We start from the raw sequence: 13,815 nt of genomic DNA, 5'->3' as shown, positions 1-13,815 counted from the left end.
CAGTATTCTATGTGCCAAATATAGATTGTCGTATTGGCATTTATATTCTATCAGATAGTAATTACAGAGTTTTCAACCCAAATTTTATCTCCAGCTTTGTAAATGTGAATCTACATCAATGGTAGTTGTTTAAATAATGAAGTTTTTAGAAAGAACAAGAAATTGTATGAAAACTGGAATGGCAAAGGTTTAGTTTCTTGTATCCTCATCTCTCTTTTTAATGTGTTTTCATGTTTTAAGCCACTGGTTAGTGAAGCTAAATTAGCTGTTGGAAATATAAAGCCAGAGGCTTTGTTAGAAATCCGGTCACTACGGATGCCCCCTGACATAATCAGAGACATTCTAGAGGGAGTTCTGCGGCTGATGGGGATTTTTGATACATCATGGGTGAGCATGAAGAGGTGAGAATTTTATTTAAGATTTAAAATTAAATATTAATTTCCAATATGGACTACTTTCTATTGTATTCGGGAGTAATGTGTGCTCAGAACTCTTTGGTTTCATATGAACATAACCTTTTTAACATTTGTTTCTTCTTTACTTTTTAAATTATTTTTACAGTTTCTTGGCCAAAAGAAGTGTAAGGGAGGACATAGGATCATTTGATGCCCGTAATATTCCAAAAGAAATACGAGAGAGTGTTGAAGAACTTCTTTCTAAGAACAGAGCATCTTTTGATCCAAAGGTAATTCCTTATTGCATTACATAAAATGAAAACAAGACCAAAAAAAAAGACCAAAAGAAAAGACAGGATTGCTCGGTTTGCCAACATAATTTTTAGGATGAATTTAGAGAAAAAGTGATGAATTCTGCTTATAGAATTTGTCAATATAAAGAAATAAAGGTGTAGCAGAGATTACTCTGTCTCATACTGCCTCCAACAGTGAGAATTTGGTTGGTGAGTGAGAAGAGGGGGGATGAGATGTCATTACAGAGTCGAGTACTCAGAGATTTTTGTTACTGCTATAAATTAGAACTCAGACCAAGGAATTATAACTGGCTCCCCTGGCCTCCTTGTAACAGTAAGAGTCTAATAAATCATGCATTAATTTAACACTAGTTAATTTCAGTTTAGCTTCATAGTTGTAAAGATTCCCATTGTGGTTTTTTACACAGATTGATGGCCTACAACGTAATCTCTTAGTGACAATTTAAAAGATTAGTTCACTAGAAGAGTTGGCTTACTAGCATATTTAAGTTGGTAACTAGAAAATCTGTTACCGTTACTTTTCCTGTATTTATCTCTTTTACATTATACTTCAAGGACTTTCTTGTGACAACTTTTCTTGGACTGAATTTTTCAGAATGCTAAACGAGCCAGTGCTGCAGCTGCTCCATTAGCAGCTTGGGTGAATGCCAACATCCAGTATTCCCATGTCCTAGAACGAATTCAGCCTTTGGAGAAAGAAAAGGCTGCCTTGGAAGCGTAAGTTAGACTCTATTACAAAATAAATGTTTTTAATTCCAATGGTGGTGGGTGAAACTAAAGCTGCCAAGGAGGAATCTGAGTATGAGAAAAGGCTTCTTTTCTTGAGGGTTCCAGAGCATTGGAACAAGCTGCCAGAGAAGTTTTGGAGTCTCCTCCTATGAAGATATTAAAAACATGCCTGGTCATGATCCTGCTTGAACAGGAAAGTTGGACTAGGTGATCTCCAGAGGCACTTTCCAACCCCAACTAGTCTGTGATGCTGTGTGAATTGAAGTTTATTAAAAATAAAAGTTACCTCATCCATAGGTAATAAAGTGTACATACTGAGAGAGAAAAAGTAAGTGTGCAATAATTTCCTTTTTCTGGAAGCTAAGCTTTGGATGTTTTTTGTGCAATCATGAGTTACCTGTCTCAGCAGAATACTGTCAGGGAGAAATGAGCATCACAGGTATGCTTAAAGGGTATTCTTTCAGTGAAACCCATGCTATTTTATGAGATATGTAGTTCCTCTTTTTTCAGTCATGTATCAAGCTTTATCAGTTTCTCCTTAGGATCAGAAAGATAAGACTTTGTCTTATGACCGTCCATAACCTGAGGAATCTGTACTGATTGTTTTGCCATGTCTTGAAATTCTGTATTGGAAGAATTTGTTCTGATCTTTAAGAATGGGGTGTTTGGTTTCCATTTTTAAAAATATGTGATGAGAAGTACTCAAAGCTTTTACATGTGAAAACATGTATTTTAATATAAAACCAAGAAAGAACTGCCTCTGAACTATCTCTATGTAAATTACTCTCCTTTTATATTTACTCTGTGTCCTTTGGGTCCTCAGTCTTAAAGTAAATGTTACATTTTTGTAGTAATCTCAAGAAAACTGAAGACAGAAAAAAGAAGTTAGAGGATCTTCTGAACTCTGTTGGTCAAAAAGTATTGGAACTGAAAGATAAGTAAGTTGGGTTTGTTTATTTCAAGATATTAATAAAAAAACATTGATGATTTTACAGTATGAATAATGAATTTTATCTCAGGAAATGTAACTTACTGTACTGCAAGATATTTACGTCAGAATTAGCAATACTTAGGCTGTCTGTACTCTCAGTGGATATAAATATTATTGGATTACAGTTCATCTCCTTGATCAGATGAAGCAAATGCTACCTGCTTCTCACTACTGACTGTGTTGGTAGCCTTTATTGTAGCCATTGTAGATGTCAAAGGTAAACAGTATGTTTTTCACCTTATAAATAACAGAGGACTTCAATGACTCCTTAGGAATTTGGAAACATTCCTGTACAAAACTTCTACTGATTGCAGCTTGAAGAGAGGCAGTTCTGTTTCTTTTAGGGTGGCCTACTTTTCTGAAAGTTAGCTAGTTAGCTATTTCTTTTTTTCTTAGCCTCTCATCAAGTACATGACTCACGCTGGCATAAAAATAGATCTGGTAAATGTTTATACTTTCTCCAAATTCTGTTTAATCCAAGTTTTTAGTTTGATTTTTTTTATTATGTGCATAGTACAGGAGATAATTTACAGCCTATCATATGTACATATTATTAAAAGCCATGTTTTGTGGTCTGAAAAAAAAATTGGATAATTCTTGTAATTCAGCTATACAGTGATTTCTTAGATTAATTATATACTATACATTAGACTTAAACATATTACTTTATATACTATATATTACATATTTATAATGCAATATATAAATACATTACTTTAAATAGGAGGATTAAATGTATCAAACATTTTAAATATTAATCAAACTAATTAGATATTGAACATTTCAAAATAATACCTAAACCATGCCTGGTTTTTAGGGCATGTTCTTACTTCATACTAGTTTACAAAATAGACTGCTGTGCATTGAACTGGAGTCATCCATGTGAATTAGTAATACTCTTTTTTAAACATTTAATAGATAAATTTACTGAATAGTTAGAAATGTATAGTATGGCATTGAGCCTGCCATTGTTCTCACTAGGTGCAGAACAAAACTTTATACAATCACTAAAATCGTCAGGCTGTTTAAGCAGAAGAAGGAATGATTGTCAGATATTATAGTCTGTGTTTCAAATCTATTTTTAAATCCCACCTGTGCATCTATCTGAATTGTGTTAGCCAAAAGTCTAACAAGCCCACTTAGAAGCAGAATGTGTAAAAAAAGAACTGCTGCAGTTGTGTTCTTCATCAATAATAAGCAAGGCATTCATTAAAAATTCAATCAATTAAACTGCCTTGGAAGTAACTGTTCATAAGTTTAGTAGTTCATGACAGCAATTCCAAAGAATACTTGTTTTACAGGTTCCAGAGTAGAACAACAGAAGCAGCAAAACTTGAAGCAGAACTAAGTAAAGCTCAGAAAACACTGAAAGCTGCAGAGGTACTGATAAATCAACTCGATAGGGAGCACACAAGATGGAGCACTCAGGTTAGTGAAAATGTTTATAAATACATCTTATAGCTAGCTGATAATTTGATGATGCAGTTTTTGCACTGTTTGCAGAATTTGAGTTGCTGCCATTCTGCATGTCTCCCAGTGCACATTTATTTGGTTTCTCATTAGAAAATAAAGCTTTCCTTCTGTCTGAAACTTCTTTTTACTTCATCATACTTATCACCTCACTACCAAATACGTAAAAATTCCCCTGGTATTTAATACAAAGCATACAAAATTCTGTGATGGTTTTCAATCACAAGAATGTAATTGTTATGATGGCCCAACATGTCAGCAATTGGACTCTCCAACCTGAGATACAGACAAAAGGTACAGATTTTAAATAATCACAGTCTTAAAATGTATCTCCTTTATGGCATCAATGTTGGAAATGTGCATATAGGTCTATCCAAAATGCTGGGTTGCGTTTGAAGTGTTCACTTAAATACTTGAAACTTTCCTGCTGCTGAAGTAGGGAAGGTAAGCATATCTTATTTGCCCAAATGATGTATTTGAGAGAAACTAGCAAGTCTTTGGAGACACAGGCCCTTCTACAGTCTGAAACAAATAGGAAAATCTCAAGATATATACAAGCTGACAATAGCTGTCACCTCCAGAAACCCAGTAAGTAACTTCCATGGGAATCTTCAAGGAGAATAAATCTCCATGCAGAGATGCATGGTCCTTCCTCTCCACTGATACTGAAAAAGCCTAAACTATTAGACTAAATGCCTACATTTTGAAGAACTAAAGTTAAATTTAGATGAATCCTTCTTGTAGGTTGTCCACCGTACCGGAAAAAAGTGAAAGATTTTCCTCTGAAAGGTACTTTATAGCTATTCCATCAGCTGTAGTAAGGATTGAATATATTTGAACTCCAGAGTGTAAATGCTTCTAAAAGTGACTCCTCACAATTTTTTACCCTGGTACATTAGAAAATTCAGACTATCTATTAATAGTATGCTGTAGACTAAACTGACAAATTAATCAGGAACTCATCCCATAATGAAGACAGCAAAAAGGCAGTATTTGTCTCCCTCTTTAACGTAAGGAGGAAGCAATAAAAAGTTGCCTTTATTTTGTGTAGCAGCATTTCTTTTTAATGTCAGTTTGATTAAAGTAAAAGTGGCAGTACTTTGAAACCAATTATGGGAGTCACATATTATGTTGATATCCTGTATTTTTCTCCAAAATACTGGAACAGTTCAAAACAGAGTTGATTTAGTGCAGATAAATTATTTGAAGATATATGATGAATATATTTTATCATGTAATTGTGCAGTGAGTAACAGTAAATATAATACTTGCATATAGTATTTATTGTCTGTATACATATTGTAAGTTATACTTACAGCCTGACTGTGACTAGGATCACATATTTCTTATTTTTCTGACTATAATACTGTTTATCCATTTGCTTATAAATTGAACTTGTCATCAAATTAATGGATTTTTAGCAGCTACATTCTCAGAAATATCTGTCCATGCCCTAGCCCAGAGCTAAAAGGAATTTTTCCCATACTTCCATGTGTGTCTTAGCTAGGTTTAGATACCTGAAATGCAAGAAAAGAAACTGTCTCAACTGTATTAACAATGGCAGGCAAACTTATTTCTGACTTTTTGGTAACTGATGTGATGTATTAATGCAGTTTTTGTTTGCAAAGCACCTATACATACTGTACTTTTTTTTTTTAAGGTGTCAGAGATAACAGATGAACTGGCTACATTGCCTAAAAGAGCTCAGTTAGCAGCTGCATTTATTACATATCTTTCTGCTGCTCCTGAGGATCAGAGGAAAAACAGCTTGGATGAATGGACCAAATCAGCAGGCCTTGAAAGTAATTTTGTGTGTGTGTTTGTCACTCTCTGCGTACAAGTAATTAAGCTAGATTGAGGAAGTGAGAAATGCCAGTGAGTTTTAATGAACAGTCTCAATTGTCTTAGTGTTCCCAAATGAGACGAGATGTTTTCTTACTCAATAAATATTTCCATATACTGACAGATTATTTCTTAGACTCATTCTATGAAATTATTAATATTACAAATATTTATAAATAATTTTATCAATATAGTACTTGCTTAAAAAGAAAAGTTTACAAAAATGAATGTGTTCACATTAACTGTTGTAAATTTGCCAGTGCATTCTGAATGCTTCTGCTTTTTCAGTATTCCTTTTTATCTGTGTTAGCAAAATGATTAAATATTTCTGACATCAGCTACTTATTATTAATAAGTTCAATAAAAGCAAAAAAATAATAGGTCAAAGGAAAATCTACAGACTTGCGCTCTGTTAGACAGAGTCTCTGCTGTATATAGACTGGTAAATGCTTTAAAATTATACAGACTGTAAATGATTAACACAAACAATGCTTTGCTTACACTTTCATTTGTCAGAGTTTGATTTACGGCGGTTCCTGTGTACAGAAAGTGAGGAGTTAGTTTGGAAAAGTGAAGGTTTGCCTTCAGATGACCTTTCAATAGAAAATGCTCTTGTCATCCTGCAGGTAAATTTTCTTTTTTGTCTGGTCTAGGAAGTATTTAAATTTTTATGGATTTCAGTAACATAGCAACTTGAACTATTTAATTTCATTTGTGTTATTTGTTGGCATCACAGAGTGCATACACACAGAGAGAAATAAAACTTATGTAACAATGGATATTTTGTAACAAAGGGAAAAAGAAAGAAAATACATGTTTTCATTTTTGCTTTTACAGTTTTATTCTTTATCAGTCTATTCAGGCTTATAGTGTAAATAATTGTTAACAACGATACAATCAGTGGAAGATTATGTCCTATACGTGTTCACTTTGACACATAATTTCTATTACTTGTTTTCTCAGAGAAAGGAAAACACGACATGCAGATATCTTTCAAGATCTATCTATCTATCTATCTATCTATCTATCTATCTATCTATATATATAGCTAATAGTACTTGAGAAAAGGAAAAGATTCAGTTTTATCATACAGTTACATATAGATATATAATACATAATATACAATTATGTATGTAATATTCTAGTCATTTATTAGGTCTGCTAACAAGTAAATATTTAATAGCATGAGGAGAATGTTCATTTACTACAGGTGATTTACTCAGATGATTGATGATTCAAATCAGTTACAGAATTTTCTCCAATTTGAATTTATCTTCCTTTAGCATCCTTTTAGTAGATCTATATCTTCTTTTCTCAGTTTGATTAAAAAGCTTTTCAGTAAATACTGCCTGGTACCATTAAAGCTACCCATATGCTATAATGAGATCTTATTTTCATCTTTTCCATTAGTTGAATAGCTGGAGCTCTTAAAAATCTCTGTGTGTAAAGAGCTTTCTGAAGCACTCCCTCAGCTGAAATAATTTTTTTTGTGTACATTTTTTTTCAGCATCCTTATAAACCTGAAATTGGACATGGTATTTTATCAATGTGGTCTACAGTACAGTTCTCTGCCTTTGTGCTCATCATCTTTTGATGCTTGAATACTGATCGTATTTACCTTCAGTTTGAGATCTGTGTAGTTACTCAGTTTGGAATACTGGAACTCAGTCTAAAAAAAGCCCCAAACTTAGAAATGCTTTTCTATCAGACTGAACCAGAGAATTGTTGAAAATGCATGTTTAAACCTTCAGCAAGTCTGCTGGCACAAAACTGGGGGACATGGCTCCATACATCAAGATAATATGAGGGCTGGATGATGTCTGCAATGAGGACATGCTGAGAGAGCTGGGGTTGTTCAGCCTGGAGAACAGAAGACTCTGGGTACACCTTACTATGGTCTTTCAATACTTAAAGAGGGCTTACAGAAAAGAGAGAGAACAAGTCTTACCTGGGCAGATAATAAGAGGGGAAGGGAGAATGGTTTTAAACTAAATGAGGAGAGATTTAGATGAGATGTTAGGAAAAAATTCTTTACTGAGAGTGTAGCAAGGCACTGGCACAGGTTGCTCAGAGAAGCTGTGGATGCCTCATCCCTGGAAGACCAGGTTGGATGGGACCATGGGCAGCCTGATCTAGTGAGTGGTATCCCTGCCCATGGCAGGGTGTTTGGAACTAGATGGTATTTAAGGGACTTTCTAACCCAAGCCATTCTGTGATTGAGCCTCTGATACACAACAGGGTAAAGCTGCTGCCCAGAGGGTCCCTGACAGACTGGAGAAATGGGCTGACAGGAACCTCATGAAGTTCAGCAAGGGAAATTGCACAGTCCTGTGCCTGAATAATAACAACCCCATGTACCAATATGTGCTGGGGACCAATCAGTTGCAAAACAGATTTGCAGAAAAGAACGTGGTGGTCCTGGTGGACACAAGGTTGTACATGAGTCAGTAATGGGCCCTTGTCAAGGAGAAGGCCAATGGTATCATGGACAGCTTTAGGCAAAGTATTGGCAGCAGGTCAAGGGAAATGATCTCTCCCCTTCACACGGCACTGGTGAGGCCACACCTGGAGTCCAGGCTCCAGTTGTGGGATCCTCAGCACAAATGAGACATGGATGTACTGGAGAGAGTCCAGTGTAGCTTTATGCCTGCAAAATACTTGTATTCATGATTCTTTCTGAAATGCATTGAGGTCCAAACCCAGAAGTCTTGTATCTTGCCCACTAGAAGAAGAAAAAGGAAAACTAATGCTTCTAAGTTTAAAAGCAGTTGTGAATAACTGCTGAAAAGCTGTAGATTATACTCATTGAATAGAGACTGCTATTTTTAAGAGAAGGTGAAGAACTGCCCAACTTCAGCAGGACAAACATCTGAGAATTTTGGATTTGGGTGCTCTTCTTTTTTTTTAAAGAAGAGATAAATGAAATATGTAAATTTCCTAGTCTGTTACTGTTTCTCTAAACAATTTATTTAATAAAAATATTTTAAAATATATATTCCATTATTTTGGGGAAATAAAAAAAATACTCCAGTTTTATTCTTAAATAGATTTTAGTAAATATATTTGTATTTTTTTTCCCCCAGAGTAAAGTTTGCCCATTTTTGATAGACCCTTCTTTCCGGGCTACTGAATGGTTGAAGACACATTTGAAGGAATCACGTTTGGAAGTTATTAACCAACAGGTGGAGTACTTACTCATGGTCTTACCATTCTTTTCTATTTGAGCTTTCTCTATTCCAGATCTTACAAAATAATAGTTTTTAAAGGTGTGTGATAGCAATCACCAAAAACGAGTTTATATTCTGTGAGGCATACAATTTCTCACACAGTTCTAGGTTATTTAAAATTGTAAGGTCAACATCTGGTATTACTTCTACAAGTTTGCCTCTTTGTGCTGCTCTCTCCAAGAATGTCATATTTCCTGCTGAGAGGGAGATAGTAAAAGATTTTCAAATAGAGAGGTCTTTTGTATACTTGCTTGCAGTTCACTGGATTTCAGGAGTATATATACATTTATTCCCTATGATTGTTGTGTTGTATTATCTACACTGGAAAGAGTAAGTTTGATTTCAGTTTGAGATTAAAGTACCTGAAATTAATTGTGTACCTGCAACTGCTTACATGAGTAGCGAGGCTCAGTTGCACACACATAGGCAGGCACCTGGTGCTATTTGGAAGTCACTTACTTACCCCCACCTGGCCTCAAAATATTGCTTCAAAAGTATGTAGGTTCTTACACAGATCCCTGCTGGCCCTGTGCAAGCCTTGTAGGTACTCTTTGATGGTAGTAGATAACATATCTTTGGGTAATGGATTGTTTCTCCTGCTGGCTGATAGGCCTGATTACCTTTAGCCTCTGTTGTATACATTGTCTAGGATCTCCATTGACTAATGGGATCTTAAGCACCATATGCATGTTTAAACACCTGTTTGCAACAAAAGTCTGCATGTAGATCTCTTAATAATGTGAATCCAGTCCTTGGTTCAGTTTGGAGACATTGCCACATATGAACATTTGAGATACCAGACTTGGATTTATAGGTGCACCTGGCAGACATGATGGTGAACTTGAAGATCTAGGGATGTTAAACAGGTTTTCTGTGTCTCAGTAGCTGAGTGGATCAAGTTTATTTAAACTAAACATTTGTGGCTAAACCCTGAAATATCATATGCCTCTAATAGGATTTTTCATCTATACTGCTATTTTTTAGATTTGGACTATTTGATGTAATGCCTTCCTACTCATTCAAAAAAACATGAATCAAAGGAATTTATTTTTATTTACCCAGGACACTAACTTCCTAACTGTTCTTGAGCTGGCAGTGAGATTTGGGAAAACACTTATTATACAGGAAATGGATGGAGTGGAGCCTGTACTTTACCCATTGCTAAGAAAAGATCTTATTGCTCAAGGTAAATCACCAAGATTTTTGGAAATGCTTGCTCAAAACTTGTGAAGTTTAGATATATTTATACAAAACTTGATTTTTCTGAAAACATGAATATTGTGTAGTTTTCTTCCTCTGTAGTATTAACCTGCTTCTAAAACGGCAGTGCGTGAAATGGTGTTGGAGATATGTTCTTATTTAGGAAGTCGAAAAATATTGAAAAGTATTTGAAGTTTTCTTTTTTACTGAAATTAAAAGAATGTGTTTTTATCAACTCTTAAAAATTTAAATTTTAAGTTGATTTCTATGATAATTTCAAACACATAGTTCTAGTAGGAAACTTGGGCCTTAAATAAACCAGAAGTTTCACAACTGCTTGTGCAGTTAGAAATTAAAGATTCAGTATGTTGGTGTTCCTGTTTCTCTTGCATTTGTCTGAAACTAAAGAAGACAGACTGGTGTGTTCCTGATGTGCCCTTGGAATGGGGAGGGTCATACAGATCAGCAAAATGGTGGAATTTGGTGAAAGGGTCCCTTAACCAATGCAAGAAAAGGGAAAAAGTACAACATTTCGGTTTTACAATGTAGTGTCTCTGTTTTGGACTGATAATATACTCTATCAAAATGTCTATATAGCTGCTGTGGACTTAGTTGCTTTAAAAAAGGTTTAATATGAAAAACGATGATATAAGTTTAGCAAAAATAAATAGTAATTATATAAGTATCTCAGCATGAATTATTTTGAATCAAGTTACATATTTTGAAATTATGTCAAGAGAATTGGTTGCATCAAAAAATACAGCAATGTGTGTTTTAAGTACTTTCTAAATTTCTGTAATTAAAATAATTTGCTTTATCCTTTGTAATTGTATTTCTGCCTCAAGTGGTAATTCCTCAGCATGTATCGTGTGCATGCAATTTACTGCATGAACTTTGGGTATTGAAGATAGCTCAAGACTCTTTTTTTGCTGTCATTTTGTCTACTACTGAGATCTAATAATTGTGAGGTTGCAGTAGTTGTTTAAATGTTGTAAGTACATGCTCAAAATAAATGCAGATACCATAGGATTCTTATATACATTTATCTCCAATATATGAAAGACCTGTTTAAGAAAAAGAAAGTGTTATTTTAAGTCAGTCTTCCATTACAGATGTACTTGTTTGCTTATTCTCATTGAAAGAACACCACCAAAGCGGTGATTTCAGGGGGGTTAGGTAGAACACTGTAAAAAAAAAAAAAATTGTCCCTCTAGCTTCTTCTGAATTTTGGAAAGCTGATGAGATGCAGTATGAGAGATGAATATGTCTGCAGAACTGTGGAGAAAGCAGATTAAATTCAAATATACTAGTTTGTTCAGGGAAATTGCTCATAACACTCAGACATCCTCTTTTGCTTGTTAATGAGCTATATTAATTCTAGGTCTGTGTGAGTCCAAACTAGAGAGCTGTTATTGGAAAAGGGAGAACAGGTCTCTGTTTGAATCTTTTCCATCACTGTACAAGCAAGCATGAGCTCCTTCTTTTTGTCAAAATGCAAGTGTGGGGCCTGCCTGCAGTATGTTTCTTGTGATGACTGCACCTCTCTTCATTACTTGGCATACAACATTAAGAAAAATGTGAATGTATGTACTGCAGTAAATTCTTCTTTGTACAGCTTCCATTTTCTGTTTGACATTTTTACAACATAGTCCTAAAATTTATTCTGATCTTTGGCATAAAGGCAAAATTGGTATGTGATTTTCATCTCTACCAGTGTTTTAGGAAGAGATTTATATTTCTGTTCTGTGGTCAGTGCTAAAAATAGAGAAGCACCTAAGTATGCCATCTTGGAAAGTTTTCTGAAATGGAAATTTTCACTTATCATCTTATAATTCTGTTCTTATTTCTTGTTCAGTATCAGGAGGCAAAATCTTACTCTAATCATGTGATTGTCAAAGTCTGTTCTTTTCTAACCCTGCTCAAACAGAAACCTGTTAAGGAAGAGGGGTGGGGGGGAGTGCCATACATGTAATTTTATTCTGTAACAGGCACATTGAGAAATAGTAGGAGTATAAACAGACTGAAACCATGACATCAGTTATTTAATAAATCACTTGTTTCTTTCATAACATGATTAAATTAAATATATTTATAGTAATACAAATTTATGGGACATTTCTTAATGGAATATTTTTCTTTCATTCTACTTCTAGATATTCACAGATTTGCTCTATAACAGTTGTTATAGAAAATAATATCTTCATAGAATTATGATTATACACCAACCTTCTACAAATAAATATAACAGATCCAGAGATGAAATCTAACGGGTTTGGACAACATTCTGGAAAAACTGAACCATCTTAGTTAGCCAGTATATAATTATGGCTAGTATAGAGTGGTAGGCCAGTGTTTAAAGGTGAAGGAATATGTTTAAAATTACGACAAGATTCTTACACATGACGGGAATTCTCTAGGTCATCTTCTGTGGTGTTTTATCTTGTATTCATGGTCTGAAAAATTCAAGAAGTCATTAGTATTACTTCTAATTCAGGTGCATTTTTTGTCTTTTATGCTTTGTGTTCTGGGTAGGGATAATTAAATTATTCAGGTGTATTAAAAGTTCTTACTGTGTAACTTTCCTATATTAGTGCTATGTTATTATTTTTCTGTCTCTAACAATGCAGGTTGGGATGTGCTCCTTAAATTTTTTGAATTTGTATTTTTTTCCAATCTATTCATAAATAAATATTGTAAAATATATTTACATCCACTATTCATAAGGTATTACACAGTTAGTATTGTTTTCAGATAATTTTAAAATGTTCCAATCAGAGTGAGTATAACATCTATTTATTATTTACAGGACCCCGTTATGCTGTACAAATCGGTGAAAAAATGATAGATTATAATCAAGACTTCCGTCTTTTTCTATCAACAAGGAACCCAAATCCCTTCATTCCACCTGATGCTTCTTCTATTGTTACAGAAGTAAACTTTACCACAACAGCAAGTGGCTTAAGAGGACAGGTAGGTATTTAGAATAAAACACAGTGTATGTTTGGCTGCATCCAGCATCTGGAATAAAGCCCTATTGGGCAGTTTGCAGTAATGGTTATGGAGGTATTTTCTAACTCACAAATATAAATAGTAAAATTTTTATGCACTTTGGAACCAAGGAGTGAGTCCGGTAGAGAAAATGAAAATGTTCTCTTTGACTTCCGTTGCAACAGATTAATTTCTAAGCCTTTTCTTTCTGTTCAAGATGCATTTATGGTACCATGGAAACATTTCTGTCATAGCTCTCCAGTGTCCTACTTAGAGAGTAATGCTGGTAACATCAAGATACTTTGTGTACAGAAAAAATGTAGTGAAACCAAAATACTGTGTATTTTACGCCTTTAAAATGCTAGTAGCTTTTGAGGTTTTCTCTGTAAAGTCTAGGAAGCAAAATGTAAGATACAAATGGAAGAAAGTAAAAAAAGAAGAGGGATAAAGGAAGAAAATCCGACCTCTGTTTGGTAGGAAATAAGTTTTTCTACACTAACAAGAGGCTTAGAGTGAGATGTAGATTAGATGTCAATAAATAAGATATAATTAAAAATGTGAAGCATAGATAACCATATAGATTTCCTCTGTGCACTGGAGATAGGGAATTGGCATCATAGAATGCATCCATAAAAATTGACCCTTCTTTAAAGGGAAAT

At 34.4% G+C, this 13,815-nt stretch overlaps 1 protein-coding gene across 3 annotated transcripts in view; it reads left to right on the top strand.

The window, feature by feature from the left end:
• DYNC2H1 (dynein cytoplasmic 2 heavy chain 1) overlaps positions 1–13,815 on the top strand; it is a 151,654-nt gene that overhangs the window by 52,314 nt on the left and 85,525 nt on the right. For all 3 annotated transcript variants that reach the window (XM_085064244.1, XM_085064253.1, XM_085064238.1), the window contains exons 57-66: positions 241–401; positions 562–685; positions 1,305–1,426; positions 2,290–2,376; positions 3,731–3,857; positions 5,560–5,701; positions 6,258–6,367; positions 8,825–8,923; positions 10,031–10,154; positions 12,975–13,138. In XM_085064244.1, the coding sequence (XP_084920370.1) occupies positions 241–401; positions 562–685; positions 1,305–1,426; positions 2,290–2,376; positions 3,731–3,857; positions 5,560–5,701; positions 6,258–6,367; positions 8,825–8,923; positions 10,031–10,154; positions 12,975–13,138 (1,260 nt within the window). The remainder of the gene's footprint in view (positions 1–240; positions 402–561; positions 686–1,304; positions 1,427–2,289; positions 2,377–3,730; positions 3,858–5,559; positions 5,702–6,257; positions 6,368–8,824; positions 8,924–10,030; positions 10,155–12,974; positions 13,139–13,815) is intronic.

This window comes from Lichenostomus cassidix, chromosome 1, assembly GCF_008360975.1.
Source record: "Lichenostomus cassidix isolate B80296 chromosome 1, HeHo_3.0, whole genome shotgun sequence".
Taxonomy (NCBI): Eukaryota; Metazoa; Chordata; class Aves; order Passeriformes; family Meliphagidae; genus Lichenostomus; species Lichenostomus cassidix.
Note: the sequence above shows the minus strand (reverse complement) of the source record. Positions and strands in the feature narration are given on the sequence as shown.